Here is a 15,253-nt window from a genome sequence, read left to right on the forward strand (position 1 = left end):
TATCAAAATTTGTGTATTGAAGTACTATTTAAATTGATCTTATAGCATCTAAGGGGCAAATTTAAAGAGATACAATCGTCTATTGCAGGGGTTCTTAAACTGGGGTCCATGGACCCCTTGGGGGTCGGTGAACTAGTTTTAAGGGGTCCATGAAGGCCTAATTGAAATATTAGTGCATATTTAAGAAGTTACCATTTTTTCAAAGAAAACAATTTTATTAAAAATGAAACGGATTTGCACTAAATGTATTTAGACTCTATTTCACACTTTTACATTTTTGGACCGAAATCAGCAGATTTATGAAGTTTATTTGTATTGTGACGTCAATTTATGACGTCATTTTTTATTTTTTTCCCTACCGTGGTCCACGCGAGGCCAAAACAAAGTTTTAGGGGTCCGCGGTAAAAAAAGTTTAAGAACCCCTGGTCTATTGAGACAGAATATATGGTTTCGATTGAACAAAAGTCTGTTGGAGCAGAATTTGTAGCAGGCAGACAAATGTCAAAACATACAGGCTGATTACAAATAAACCAATATATAGAATATATAGAATATAGAAACGTCAGTAAAAAGACAACAAACTTTGGTAATTTTTCATTAATTTAAGATTTTTGCATTTCGCAGAACGTCACCGACTGCAGGGGTGAGCTGAGGTCCCTTTACGATGGCGGGAAATACCCTTCGCGAAACACCCAGGGACTTCCCCTTTTTAACCCAGCCACTCCTCGTGACAACCAAGTCAAGTCTGCCGAGAGATTTTATCGTAAGCATAGAGCTAGCAAGAAAGTGACTATATTCACGGTGTTCCGTTTTTTATGTTGTTTTCAAAAATAACGTTCCTAGAGATTATTAAATAATTCCATGTGAATATATCTTTAAACGAAACGTTTTTGAAACGCAAAGACACGCAGAACGTCCGTAACAAATAATTTCATTATATAAACTGTTGCTACCAGGCATAGCAATATTATTCAAAAAACAGCTCCTCTGGTAATTGTAATTCTTTGCCAACGTTTGGGCAACCTATGCAAGTTGCCTTTGTTAAAGGATTTCATTTGCTGCAATATGGAAAGTCCAATTCGAACGATGAACATTGCGGTCATCCGTTCGAAAATAATAATATCAATTAGGCAACATGGTATTTTGCAATTCACAGAGATAGGCGGTCGATTCGGCAACGAAAATCCCTTTCTCCTGGCCCTTAACGTGATGTGGTTCCGACACCATAACTGGCTTGCTACGAAAGTTCGAGAACTTCGGATCAGTTGGTCTGATGATCAGGTTTTTAACGAAGCGAGGATGCACAACATCGCCACATTCCAGGTTCTGCTTTGTTTGTTTCTTTTTTTCGTGACATTATCATTACACGCACTCTAATGTTAAGGCGGGCTTAGGCCATAAGATAAAAAGAAAAACATTAACGTCGAAATAAAACACAGTTCAGAATAAGACCAAAACAGGACTTATACCTAATAGTCGTAAAAGCCCTTCGGAATCAGACCTAAATGATTAAAATCAGGCCAATACAACCTTTTACCTAACCCCATACCCCACCCCTAAGTACATCATTAGCTCCCCTATAATTTTAACCCTAACCCAATTTATAACCCCTATCATTCACCCCCACTAACTGCTTTAGAAATTGTTGCTCGTAGGTCCTATCGTGTGTTCCCGTTTAGGCAAATGAACAAAATACGCTTTTTAGTGTTTAAAATTGCTTTGTTTCGGTAAGCCTACATTTAAAAGTCTTCAATTGACGGGAATATAGGTTTTTATTCAGAACGATTGTTTATTCTTTGTTGGACGAAGTTGACAATTGACATATTGCTTGCAAAACAAGCCTTGCTCTAATTTATTTGCACTTGATCATGATTGGTGCTTTGAAATTGTTTTTCCAACAGAACATTGTTTTGTACGAATGGCTTCCAAAATTGCTGGCTAACTGTTCAACAAGTTTCACTGGCTTGTCACAAGATATTCCCAATTATTCAGGTGAGATTATATGATTCATGCATCGTTAACTGTGGAGGTAGTGATGCTCTTCCTTTTGTAAGATTACCTCTAAACAATAAATTAATTTAAATTAGGGCTCAGTTCCATGAGTATATTGGCAACAAGTAAACTTTATCTTTAAATGTGAATAAAATACACTTGTCTTTGCATGAAACAGCATTTTGTGCTAGTTACGAATGTGTTTTGCATATCGCGGTTTCAGGTTACGTGTCTTCAACTCCTGTTGGACTCACCGCCATATTTCAGGGGGCCGCCAAGCATTACATCGACACATTTTTGCCGGCCGGAGTATACAGACGCGGCAACTACAACAGGTCTGCTGTGTGGTTTTCAACAATAGCCCTCTGTAATGAAAAAGTATAGTTTAATATAAACAGTTATGAATATAAACCAAGATGCATATTCGAGCAATGCCTAAACTTTGTTTTTTTTTATGTAAATACAACTTTACGCGCTTCGCGCCAAATCTGTTTAGTATGTTTTAGCATTTAGCCCGTTTCAAGTAAATCTGTTCATATCACAAGCGCTATGCGTAGCCTAGCATGTTGCACCGCATGACTATATATAAACTTCATGACTAACAAAATCTAAAAAGTTTTGTTAAAAATATAAATTCCGGTATTTTTACAATATGTGATTTTTGAGATGTGCATAATGTCTATTTCTTAAAAGTTTAGCCCATTTTAACCAAATAAACGATATTTCATCAAATGACGGTTGGACTGGATTCAAGTTGCACATTTGCACACGAGTTCATAACAGAACAACAAGTGTTTTTAAGATTATTCGTTTTATGAGGTCACGTTATGTCGTAACTTTCTGACGTCACATCTAAAAAAATTTCGACTGGCGGTGAGAAAAGTAAAGACTTTTAATGCGGCGCTCATTTGCTAAAAAGTTGTGCTTCCCTGACATACCCCAAGAATGAAAATTATTCGAAGTTTCTCTAATTCTTTGAATTAAACAACTAGAATTATCTACTTGTCCGAGTCTGTTTCTAATTTCCTAACGTTGCTATTTAAGGGAATGTTTGCAATAGATTTATTTTATTTACATTTAAAACCGCAGTTCATTCTCCGGCTGCGAGTTCCGGAACACCACCATTGTTACGTCACAAAGTGAACAGGATGCAGGAAAGCCGGGTTTGAGAACTTGCAACACATACTGGAATTCAAACGTGAGTGGAGGATTTTAAATCAACACCAATGTTTCAACTCTTCATGATCTAAAAACGGTGGTAAACTGCCTGCTAACAACGATGCGACACAAATAGATTTAATTATATTGTTTACTCGATAGAAGGGCGTGTAGAGGGCATGATTTATTACCAACTTATGGCTTTTGTATTTACCGTATGTTTTATGATGTTCTGCTTATGTGACAGAATTATTGCCTATGCCAAGCAACGCTAACTCACACCAAAGTGTTAAATGCTAAATGGCTTGTTCCGCCATTATCACTGCGGTCAGCATTTGGATTGTCTGTAGCTTCTTACGACCGCAATCCGCTTGTAAATTAACGCCTTCTTAGCTATCGACTTTACAGCGTTGATATTTGTAAGTGGCATCTGCTATAATTATGCTAACTTGCTTCGCCATCTATAGTTTGCAGCTGGTTGTTCGTTCATCATCTAATACAATTCTAATCACCAGAGAAAGATTTGTGGCTGGCATGCGAGTTAGATACGCAACTTGAGATTGGAGTCAGAACTAAAGCTTCAATCAGAAGCCCTCCTGTTGAATAAACTAATGTAAGTTCAACAACCTAAACTGTTGCCCCACAGGCGTTCTAATTGACGCTTTCTTTTATACTCCAATCTCAGGTTGCGTGACTAAACTCGCAAGCCATCCATATATATGAAGGTGGTTAGAATTGTATTTATTGATGAATGAACTGCCAGTTTCGAACAATAGATCAGAGGGCAAGTAAGCATAGAGCAGATGTCACTTACAAATATCATAGCGCACTTAACACTACCCAGTATATTATCAAGAAGGTTCATTTTAAAGCAGATCGCGCATCTTTAAATACACGAGCTCAAACTGCTGAAAGCAGAGCTAACGAGAAAACGCTAATTAAGATGCAACACTAGGGTAAGATTAGCATTGCTTCGACATAGGCGATAATTCTGTCACACAAGCACAGACGTCATCGAACGTAAATACGAAAGCACTTAGCTGGTAACAGTGGCGTAGCCAGACGAAAATTAGGGGGGGGGGAACAGTTGGAATTTTTTGTTTAGCTTTTACCATCGTATTAACTGCCGTCACGAGCACAAATAACAATGTTAGCAAACCGTTACGAGCAGCAACTGACTGAGTGTTAACGCAATACAAAAAACCATTCAAAGAGCAAAAACTTACAAAAGTAGTAAAACTACATTATTATATAGCAAACTTAATATTAACTGCATCGTTTGTGACGTAACAGTGCACGCCAATCAAAGGTGTGGTATGCCAGTGATCGACTGTTGTGGTTAGGGATGCTCAAAGTAGAATATCGAATCCAATTCTGCCATTTATTTCGGGTAATTGGAACCGATATAATTTAATGTTTTACCGTGGATTATTGCGCCTAATCGCACAAACGCGTGTGGTAAGTTGGCCTGTCGCCGCGGCGACCAATTTATAGTGCTTGCTTTAAATGTAACCTCGTAGTGCAGTGTCAGCGTTTTTTCGGGCGACCAATTACCGCGTCTCGCGATAACGTTCGTCTAATAATTAAGTGTCAATCAAGCGTTATTGGGCGAGCGGCTAACGTGTAATGTCTGGTTTGGAGTTCGCAATTTCCCTAAATGCGTTAAGTTGCAAAAGTAACATAGCGTTGCAAAACGTGCTGGCCGTCCACAAAATGCGCTATGGGGTTACTTAAGGTCAACTTTAGGCCAATATTCAGGGAAGTTATGCACAACGTAATTGTCAAGAATTCGTTATGTCAATAATAACTTTATTCTTTGCAGTACATCATTTGACTGCATAACAGATCATGTTAGTCAAAAAAGAAGCAATAAGACTTAACAATGCTTTCAAAATCAGGACCGAATTGCTTAAGTCTTCTGTGTGCAGTGTTGCATTTGCTCACTATTGGCACAAATATAAGTTTTGGACACAACCTGGACAGTTGACATATTCCAGTTTACAGAACGGCTTCAGATGACAGTTGTTAAGAATGTTAAACATATGAGAGAGTTTTTTTATTATAATGTACACATGTTAGAAAATTGTTTGGGCGATTTATTGCTGTGATTGTGGGCCCTGTAGGGTAGATTAAGATGAATCCCTTCCTCAAACAAAATCGAGGTTAAATAATTTAATAAAAACATACTAGGGTTCGCTATTCTGGATTCGTTATTCTAGATTCGAAACCTATTATTCTAGAATACCTTGGGATTCTACTTTGAACATCCCTAGTTGTGGTACTGCTCATAAATGCTAAAAAACCAAATTATTAAGAGTAAAATATTTATAATTTTTTTTGGGGGGGTATGGCCCCTCGGGCCCCCCTGGCTACGTCTATGGCTGGTAATACATAATGCTCTACAAGGGAGCTTGAGAATTGCGATTTAATCAAACATATCACTAATTTCTGTTTTGGTTAGTGTATACTGCTTGCCGACATATCTTCAGACTCTTTATTAATTAACCTCAAAGTCAAAATCAATTAACTTGCATAAAATAAGGTGGCATATTGGTTATGGACTTATCAATAACGTGAAACTGTTAAGGAATAAAGTTACAGACCATGGAATGCATCCTGTTTTGCTTCATATTCTGGAATTACCTCTTTCGGTTACAAGGCACACGCTAATATTTGCAATAAAACGCATGCAAAGCAACTGTTAGTAAATTTCCACAACTGTGATAGACAAATGTGCGCACGAGATGTACGTATCAAAAAACTCCAGCCTCTTGATTTTGTCAGCGGTCACTAAAGCCTAAAATAAAAAAACTGCGCACGTACAGGCACTTTAGTGGGGGTGTATGGTAAGGCTTAAAAACTGGATTAAGGGTAAAATTATTTTGAGAGTTAGTGAGCTACTTAGAGCTGGGGTTTGGGTTATGTAAAGGGTGTATAGGCCCCATTATGACCATTTAGATCTACCGACGGGTTTGACACTTACTCCGATTTATGATTACGACTTTTAGGTATTGGTACCATTTTGGTCTTATTTCGAACTATGTTTTTTGTACGACGTTGATGTTGTTCTCAATTTGGTCTTATGGCTGGAATTCCGCACAACGTCAATTCTCTTAACTCTCCCGCCCTACGATAGGAGGCGCTGGAGGAAACCGACATCGACGAGATTTTGCTGGGTATGGCGAGCCAGGTGGCCGAAAAGGAAGACCACGTGATCAACTCCGACCTGCTGAACTCTTTTTACGGATCGCTGCAGTTTTCGCGCCAAGATTTGGCGGCAAGAACAATCCAGGTGATTTCGCGTGGGGTTTGTATACCAGGGCTTTCTTAATCTTTATTTTGGTGGTGATTCCTTTACAAAACCCTTATCTTCGCTGCATATCACGGATTTAAGTCTGGCATTCCAATTACCGCGTCAAATTATTTGCGAAGTCTAAGGATTTTCAATTATTACAAACAGTGCGAAGCTGACTGATGCTGTCGTTTCACGACTGCACAATTTCCGTAAAATTCTCACCATTTTGACCAGTTTCTTTGAGTTTACTTGGTAAAAGACTCCCAATGTAAACTGTCCTAAAAATTTGCCAGATTAAAAAATCTGAATATTATTTGACTAATGTTTAGCTGCTGAGCGCCTACCCTTTTTTTCGACTTCCGTACTATTTATACTTTGTTGACATCATTGTTTCCGAACACACCACCTTAGTTTAATATAATTTTTTCAACGCTGGGAAAGCCTATTCTTTATTATATGGTATGTCATTTCTCCAGCTTGGAATCGCTTTCCCAAGTGTTTTTACTGGCACTTTACCGCAACAACACGTGAAATCCAACCCTACGCATATTTAATGGCAGAAATTTAACAAACCATAGCTCCAAACAACCCAATTATGAATTGACAATATTACAGCACAGGAGTGAAATATTCAATTCTAATTAAAAAAGAATAACCTGGCATTAGTTTTTGTATTCAAGCATTCTAGAAAAGCATATTATATCATTCACAAAATATGACTTTTTATACCACTTGACAACATCAGTTTACCGCCTTGAGATAACCACCCACATTTGTAAAATAACTGGAGTGTGAATATTTCCAATGTAATGTGCTCAACTGAAAGCCGTTGATTTTCCTCTAAGTTTGTTTTTCTCACATTGGTAAAATAACTGGTCAATGTGGGTATTTCCAATGTAATGTATTCAACCGAAAACCCTGGATTTTATTCCCAACTTTTTTCCCACTTTTTTGAAAAAGTGGTGTAATGTGGGTATTTCCAATGTAATGTATTCAACCGAAAACCCTGGATTTTATTCCCAACTTTTTTCCCACATTTTTTGAAAAAGTGGTGTAATGTGGGTATTTCCAATGTGATGTATTCAACCGAGAACACTTGATTTTCTCTAGCTTCTGCTTTTGTTACGTAGCACGGTCGTGACCTTGGTTTACCCGATTACAACAGCGCCCGCGCTCAAATGGGATTCCCAGCAGTGACGTCATTCAACAACATAAATCCAACCTTGTTCGCCGGTGACTCAGCGGTAAGTAAACAAGGTTTTAAACTCCGATTGTCGTTTAGTGACGTGATCTGAAATTTACTCAACGAAAATTCCAGTCGGGGTGCCGAAAATCTATTTATTATTTTTGTGAGGTGCCGTAAGCCATGAAGGTTGAGAATCACTGATATAACCACAGTTCCTGTTCGTTTCAGCTTTTAACAAAGCTCAGAGACCTTCATGCTGACCAGCTCTGGCGCTTGGACATCTTCACCGGCGGTTTGTTGGAAGCTAAGGGCGACGGTAGACCGGGGGAGATGTTCTGCAAAGCCTTCAGGGACCAGTTCGTTCGACTCAGAGACGGCGATCGGTTCTGGTTCGAAAATACGAACCAAAGGTAATAAACATTAGGCGGATTTTTAAGTTTGAAAACTTTTTTTTTAACGCAGATAACTGTAAAAATGATTGTTTTAAATCTTCTGTTTTTTTTTTGTTTTTTTTTTCCGATGCCTATTTGGTATTAAAATGGTTATTCTGATTTGCGCTGGTACATTTTTAAATTTAAATTGCGGATTGGCCGCACTTCTAAGGTCTGCCCTAATTTTTGCGTAGTTTGAGCATGAACTGTACATTTTTAAACCGCACGATCTGAACGGTTCCGAGTGAATTCTGATTATTTGTGCTTTGTATTGATAATTTGAACACGTACATCGCGAGACGACCCTTTGTTCAATCAACTTTCTTGTGATTTATATCTTTCCAGCATTTTTGTTATGCACATACCTCAAAAACACAGAATTTTTTGCAAAGGTCGTATATAGGTATGCGCAACTTTGTGTCTGTGTTTACATCTTAGCGCACATATAAGGTATAACGCTATTAGTCGAGTGACACAATAGGATATAGCGAAGAAAATCTCCTGCAGGTTAAGTTTTGTTCAACAGCTGAAGTCACATTACCGGCCGTAGCTTGCTGCCCTAATTTGTTTTTGATTTGCGTGGACTTTGGTATAGGCAAAATTTTTTTTTAATTATGCCTGAATTTATGTCACAATGCAAATAGACTTTACAGATATGCTGATAATTTAGGTAAAATGGAGTTCAAATAAATTCAGTGGTAAAACATTTTATTTTTAATTAAACACTTTTTTTTTTAAAGAGTGATTACTTCTTTAATATACAATAATATTTCAATTTGGCCTTCATTAACCCCCAAAATTAGTTCAAGAACGCCCAAGGGGTCCATGGACCCCATTTTAATAACCCCTGTTTTAAACTGAACATATTTACCATCAATTGACCTTTTTTCTGCAGCCCAGTTGATGACGTGAGCGCGATAAAGGTCACAACAATTCGTGACGTCATCCTGCGGACGAACCCGCACTTGAACTCGAGCAGCGATATTCAAGAGGAACCGTTCATGTGGAACGCGACGGGTTCGAATTTCTTGTCGTTGCGCGTGCGATTGTTTCGTAACAAACGCCCCGTCCATTAGTGCTAGTTTGTGTTAACATGGGACAAGGTCTTCGTTTAACCAAGGGGTTCTTAAACTCTTTTTACGGCCAACCTGTAATTTTTTTTTATGACGTAATAAATTGACGTCACAATCTAAAAAGACCTTATAAATCTAGTGATTTCGGCCAAAAGATGTCAAAGTGAAACAGATTATTAAGTATAGTGCCAAACCGTTTTACTTTCAAGTAAACTGTTTTAAGTAAAGAATTGATTACTTATTAGATATGCACTAATAATTTAATTAGGCTTTCAAGGGCCCCCTAAAACTAGTTCACGGACCCCCAAGGGGTCCATGGACCCTAGTTTAAGAACCTCTAGACTCAGAATGGGTAAAAATACGACAAGAAATTTAGAACATTCTCAAAAATAAATTGTAAATGAGTTCGAGCTTATCAGGTTTTACAAAGATTTTATCTGGAATATTATTGCTTAATTGTAAATAAGGGTATAATAAAACCTTCTGTTTACCCAATTCTGTCGGCATCTTAAGACGGAAAGACAATATCACAAAACAAATGCCCAAAATATTGATATAATTTGTAAAGTTTGTATTTTTAAAAGGAACAGTATCGAGGTTTTTAAATGAACGTACGGCCAACATTGTCCAACAAATCTTTGAATCATTAACAAATAAAAAAATGCTATTTTCGATTTATAAAGTTTTAAAGTCCATGTTGGATTTAAAATTTATTGCTTTTCTATGTGTCATGCGTCGGATATTTTACCTATTGACTTAATTGACTTAATTTCGAAAACAGATATATTTAACAACCTATTACCGAAGACACGAAGATTCGACAAATAAAAAATTGCTATTTTTGATTTATAGATTTTAAAGGCTATTTTCAATTTAAAGTTTTTTTCTTTGATTTTTGAAGGTCGCGCGTCGCATATTTTACCAATTGACTCAATATCGAAAACAACAATGTAACAAACGTTTACAGGAGACACGAAGCTTTTCTGCCCACAACCAAAGCAATTGACTGGGTCGGAAATGGAGCCGTGTACCGAGCTGAAGACCTACGACAACTTTACCGTCAGCCGGGTATCCTACGCACTCACCTTTGCTTTGATTGGAGTATTTATCATTCGTAAGTCGACTTTTGAAATTTGTTAATTTTTTTTGGTAAAATAACTGTGAGGCTGCAATTTGCCTTGTGCAAGATTGCTGCATATATATAGGTTATAGCGTTTCCACTAAATACGATTATAATATAAATATCCTTTCGGTATATACAAACTGTCGTATAAAGGTATAATAAATGACTGTTCCTCCATATTACAAGCTCGATGTCTTTTTCAATGAAGAACCTTATCCTCAAACAGAACACATTACGCCGAGATAGAAGTTTAAAAAAATGTAACACCCTTTAAAAGCGAAGCGCTTCGAACTAAAATTAGTCAGAAAAGTGTTATAACCACCATATATTATTTAGCGTTTGTTAGAACATTTGTTGTACACTACATCAATGCATATACTACTTAGTCACACGCGTTAATATGGAAATAGGTCTAAGCCCTATGGACTACAGTACACCAACTCATTGTTATTAGATGTTACCCACAATAAAGAACAAAATCTAAGCTATTTCTTGCTTTATTTTGTTGTCACATTTAGGTTTTGTATCAATTCTAAGTCATTTCTTGTTTATTTGGTGTTAAGATTTAAGTTATTGTTATATCAAGGAATACACTTTTTTTAATAGTGAAAATAACGGCCCAAATAGACGTAAAAAGCGACATGCTTTATTGTTCAAACGTTTCGGCAAATGCTCATGCCATCATCAGTGATAAAAGCCACAGTTACACCCGTTTATATACACTTTAGTCGCATAAAAGAATTATAAAAAGGTGCGAAACAAGCGTCGCAAAAACGACAGATAAAAAGGTGCACAGAAGCGCTTGTTTCGCACCTTTTATCTTTCCTTTATGCGACTAAAGTGTATATAAACGGGTGTAACTGTGGCTTTTATCACTGATGATGGCATGAGCATTTGCCGAAACGTTTGAACAATAAAGCATGTCGCTTTTTAAGTCTATTTGGGCCGTTATTTTCATCATTAAACTTATGAACAGATCCGTATATAGTGTTCCACACTTTTTTACTTTCCAAAACACTTCGTTTGCAGCCACTTCTAGATTGTCAAACTTTACCTAAATTTTGGCCAAGTTACCTCATACGTGAATTCACTCGAACATAAGTGAAGTGTGCGAAATTAGGGGTTGCGTAGCATCGCTCCGTTCAACACAAATATAAAAACTATACATATCATTTGCGTGTCAAAAATTACAAGTTGCCGTATTTCAAGATTTTGCGGTCAATTAAGTTTCACTTGACCGGAATAAAATTTTAGGCCGCGGTGAAGCTACATGCGTCGCAAATGTGCCAATTTTGCGGCAATTCTGTGAAGTTTTCTGTTCCAGTCCAAAGGCGTACAACGTACGACCCGCTAGTCAGCAAGTTTCCTTATGCAATATTGCGACCCGCAACGCTTGTCAAGTTTTCCATTTCGAACAACCATTTGTTAAAATTTACTGACAAATATGGCAAACTGCGATTAAATAGCTTCCGGAACTGCGTTTTGTTAAGTTGCCAGAATGGCCTACGGATAAAAAGATATTCAGTTTTCGCGAACTGTGTCCTCAAATAGCAATTTTTGCCTATTAAATTAAGTAATTATAAAAAAACGTAAGCGTTTTTTCAATCTCATTTAGCATTTTGTTAGGTTTGAGCTTTTTTCAAAATACTGTTGATATTATTTCACGGGGCATTTAAAAAGTTGGCATTTACAAACTTTCGTCATAAAGTGATATCATAATTGAGGTCATCTGAAGTGCCACGTTTTTCTCGAACAAACTGGGGTGCAATTGCACCTGAAATTTAGCTTATTGTTTTAGTTAGTTGGGTAAACGTTTACCCTAGAACAGTGGTACCCAACCTATGGTACCCAACCTACGGTCGCCGTTTAGTTTTTAAAAAGTAACATATCTATATTTATCTAACGCAAGACAAATCAATAGTAACAAAAACTTTAGCAGTTGAAGTACAACCATGGAATTGATTTCAGTTTAGTAAACCAGTCGTGTTTATGACGTCACAATTACGCTTGCTTTCTAGTAAGGAACTAAGCATAGCTTCAATCAAATAGAAAAGTGGCTAAAACCGTGATTTGAGCTGGCTGGTGCATAGTTTTAGCCAAATCCTGGCATTTTAGCCAAAATTTTAAACAAACTGTCTAGAAATGTGAACATTTACAAATGTTAAATAGGAAAACCGGTCGAAAATCACTGGTGTAACACAATGGACGAAGTAGCTTTCGTTTTCTGAAAGTACTTAATTATCCACTATAACCAGTTTGAATTTTCCATTGTGGTTTGCCTATTTTTATTGTTGTGCAATAAGTTTCGGTGTGTCATAATGGGATGTAATTGCGTGTGACTGACGGACAATACACCCGGAATAGCAATTATCTGCTCATGCAAGCAGGCCCAGGTATAGCAGTAATAAACCTTGAAAGAGAACATTTTTTTAACAATGTTTTAATGCAGGTGTTCCGCGAAATTATTTCAATGCATAAAGTGTTCCGTGGCTCAAAAAAGTTTTAAAAACGCTTACCTAAGGGAATCTGTATCTTTCCAAATTCCACCAAAATATTACCTATTCGTACCGCAAAGCAGTTAATCGATTTTTTCAGAAACTATAGATATTTTTAGAGGTCCACGTTAAACACTTCAAAGGTCCAGTGAGACAGACTGATGACTTCCCTTGGCTAAGTAAATATGCAAGAAACGAGTGTTTGCTTCGCGCAAACGTTTTGTCATATCTCTTTAAATGTAAATACTCGTTGGACTTTCCTGTCTTAGTCAAAGTCAGTCCTTATTGAGTTCTATTTTAAGGAGAAAAATATATTCCGCCACAAAATAAGGCATCATCAGTCCCTTGATTCGAAATGAATGACTCAAAGTCTTAAGAATTTTGCTCCCATTTGCAGTCATTATCGTCATTTACGTGCAAGAGGGATGAGATATCTTAATATTTTACACATACAGTTTGTCTCTTTGAATGTATTTAGCCTTAGATTTCAGTTGCATATTTGCTTACGGGCTTGTCCGAAAACAAAAGGTTTCTTTGAGTTGCCTGTATTATGACGTAATTGTGTGACGTCATTTTAAAAATGTTAATGCTTTTCGGTAAGAAAAACATTCTACTTTCACCAGGCGTAGCCAGGGGTGGCAAACTTTAAAATTGCCCCCCCCCCCTCCTCCTCCATGTTTAATAACTTTTTACATTACATTAACATAATATACCCTACTTTATACATAAAACAATTAAAATTTTAAAATAACTTTGTATTTAAAAGCAGCAGCCTCATTTTGGCATTTGTAAGCCTCATTTTGCCGCCCCTGTATCTTTGCGCCCGGGGACATAACCCCACAGCCCCCCTTAGCTACGCCTCTGAAAAGTCTTTCACCCCCGCCTTTGTTTTTTCGATTTTTTGACTGTCTTTACTTTTGTGCAGTTGCGTTGGTCGCGCTCAACCGCCTGGGGGCGATGAAACGGCTCAACTTCGAGCGACAGAAGAAGCGAATCGCGACCAAGCGGAAAAGTGTGAACCAGCAGCGTGGTGACAACACTGCACTTGCCAGTGAGGTGCTGGGCGAAACCAATGTACAGCAAGTACAGGTGAGAAGATGTGGGGTTTAAGAAGGTTGGTTCGGGTTTCACCAGTGTTGTAAACAAGTCATTTTGAAATGACAGTCCAAGTCAATTAATTTGCAAAAATAAATCCAAGTCCAAGTCATCGGTTGCAAAAGTCAAGTCATTGTAAGAGCAAGTCAATTTCAAGTAATGTCATTGACATAATAGTAAACTGTAAAACTAATAAAATTGGTAAACTTGACCGATTATCAGCAACAATTTAAATAAAAAAATAACACAAACGCAATATACAGAATTAAAGTGTTTAATGTGCAAAACTTGAGACAAATTTTAATGAAAACACTTAATTTCATCCCAAGTTATTTGACAAAATGACTTTTAAGTCAAGTCATTTGTCCAAAAGTCAAGTAAGTCATTTGAAAACAGTGACTCAAGTGCACTTTAGTCAAGTCAATGCCTTAAGGCACTACAACACTGGGTTTACCAATGCTCTCCTTCTAAAACTATTTCCAAGTTACTTAACAACCATTTTAAACAAGTTGATACTGATCCAGGGTCACGAATAATCTTGTTTATACTCAATTCCTGATCGCGAATCTGATTATTTCGTTGGTTACGGGTTATGTAAACCTGGGGCGACAATCTGACAATGAATTAGATCAGCCTGATCCTGCAGTCAAAATCAAATTTGAAATCACCCAATCTTATATATTAGGAAGTGTTTTTCGGAGGATTCAAAGAACTATTAAGCGAAGTTTTGATACACGCGTGTAATACAAACATGTCTTCAAAACAGTTTATCGCTAAAACGTGATGCTGGACGTAGATGATCATTTAAATGTGGAATGTTTCGAGTTTGTTGTAAAACAGAGTTGTTCTTTTTAATGGAATTGCTAAAAAAGGATTTTGGAAATTGTTTAGAGAAAAAGTTGTGAAAAATGAAGAAACATTATTTACCCTCTTGCAGCTTAGCTTCGGACCAGGCCCCGTTATTACCTGCAAGTCGGCAGTCGGTGGAAAGGACCGTCGAAAGTTTTACCTCGCCGACGACATGAAGTTAGTGCTGAGCAGCAACGGAGGCAAGTCCTACGTATACGTGCGTGCAAAGAAAAACGCATATGATCTGGTAAGTTTGGTAAAAAAATGTTATACAAATGTCCCATGTCTTGTGAGTGATTACAACGTTGTCACAATTAACTGTAACAGATTACTGTCCTCAGAATTATGTCGATATTATTATAATACAAAAAACATTTAAAATGTCACAGAAATTAAATTTAAAAATCAATCGAAAGCAGGTTTTAAGGAATGTGACTTTGCTGAAGCGATAGTTGGCTGAGATACCCTACCAAAATTAATTATTAATTACTAACCCCACATATAAATGACAACTTTGGTTTAGGTTTATAATATCGGATCGGAGCCGGTATCTGGT

At 37.2% G+C, this 15,253-nt stretch overlaps 1 protein-coding gene across 1 annotated transcript in view; it reads left to right on the plus strand.

Moving 5' to 3' along the window:
• The window catches only part of LOC146135504 (dual oxidase 1-like), a 40,800-nt gene that overhangs the window by 10,011 nt on the left and 15,536 nt on the right, over nt 1-15,253 (plus strand). Inside the window, exons 5-16 of the mRNA XM_083395768.1 lie at nt 625-763; nt 1,157-1,323; nt 1,902-1,992; nt 2,216-2,327; nt 3,082-3,190; nt 6,287-6,442; nt 7,576-7,689; nt 7,860-8,041; nt 8,958-9,079; nt 10,106-10,249; nt 13,679-13,842; nt 14,786-14,944. Coding sequence (XP_083251894.1) covers nt 625-763; nt 1,157-1,323; nt 1,902-1,992; nt 2,216-2,327; nt 3,082-3,190; nt 6,287-6,442; nt 7,576-7,689; nt 7,860-8,041; nt 8,958-9,079; nt 10,106-10,249; nt 13,679-13,842; nt 14,786-14,944 — 1,659 coding nt within the window. The remainder of the gene's footprint in view (nt 1-624; nt 764-1,156; nt 1,324-1,901; nt 1,993-2,215; nt 2,328-3,081; nt 3,191-6,286; nt 6,443-7,575; nt 7,690-7,859; nt 8,042-8,957; nt 9,080-10,105; nt 10,250-13,678; nt 13,843-14,785; nt 14,945-15,253) is intronic.

The sequence above is a fragment of the Ascidiella aspersa genome, chromosome 8 (genome assembly GCF_963924565.1).
Source record: "Ascidiella aspersa chromosome 8, kaAscAspe10.2, whole genome shotgun sequence".
Taxonomy (NCBI): Eukaryota; Metazoa; Chordata; class Ascidiacea; order Phlebobranchia; family Ascidiidae; genus Ascidiella; species Ascidiella aspersa.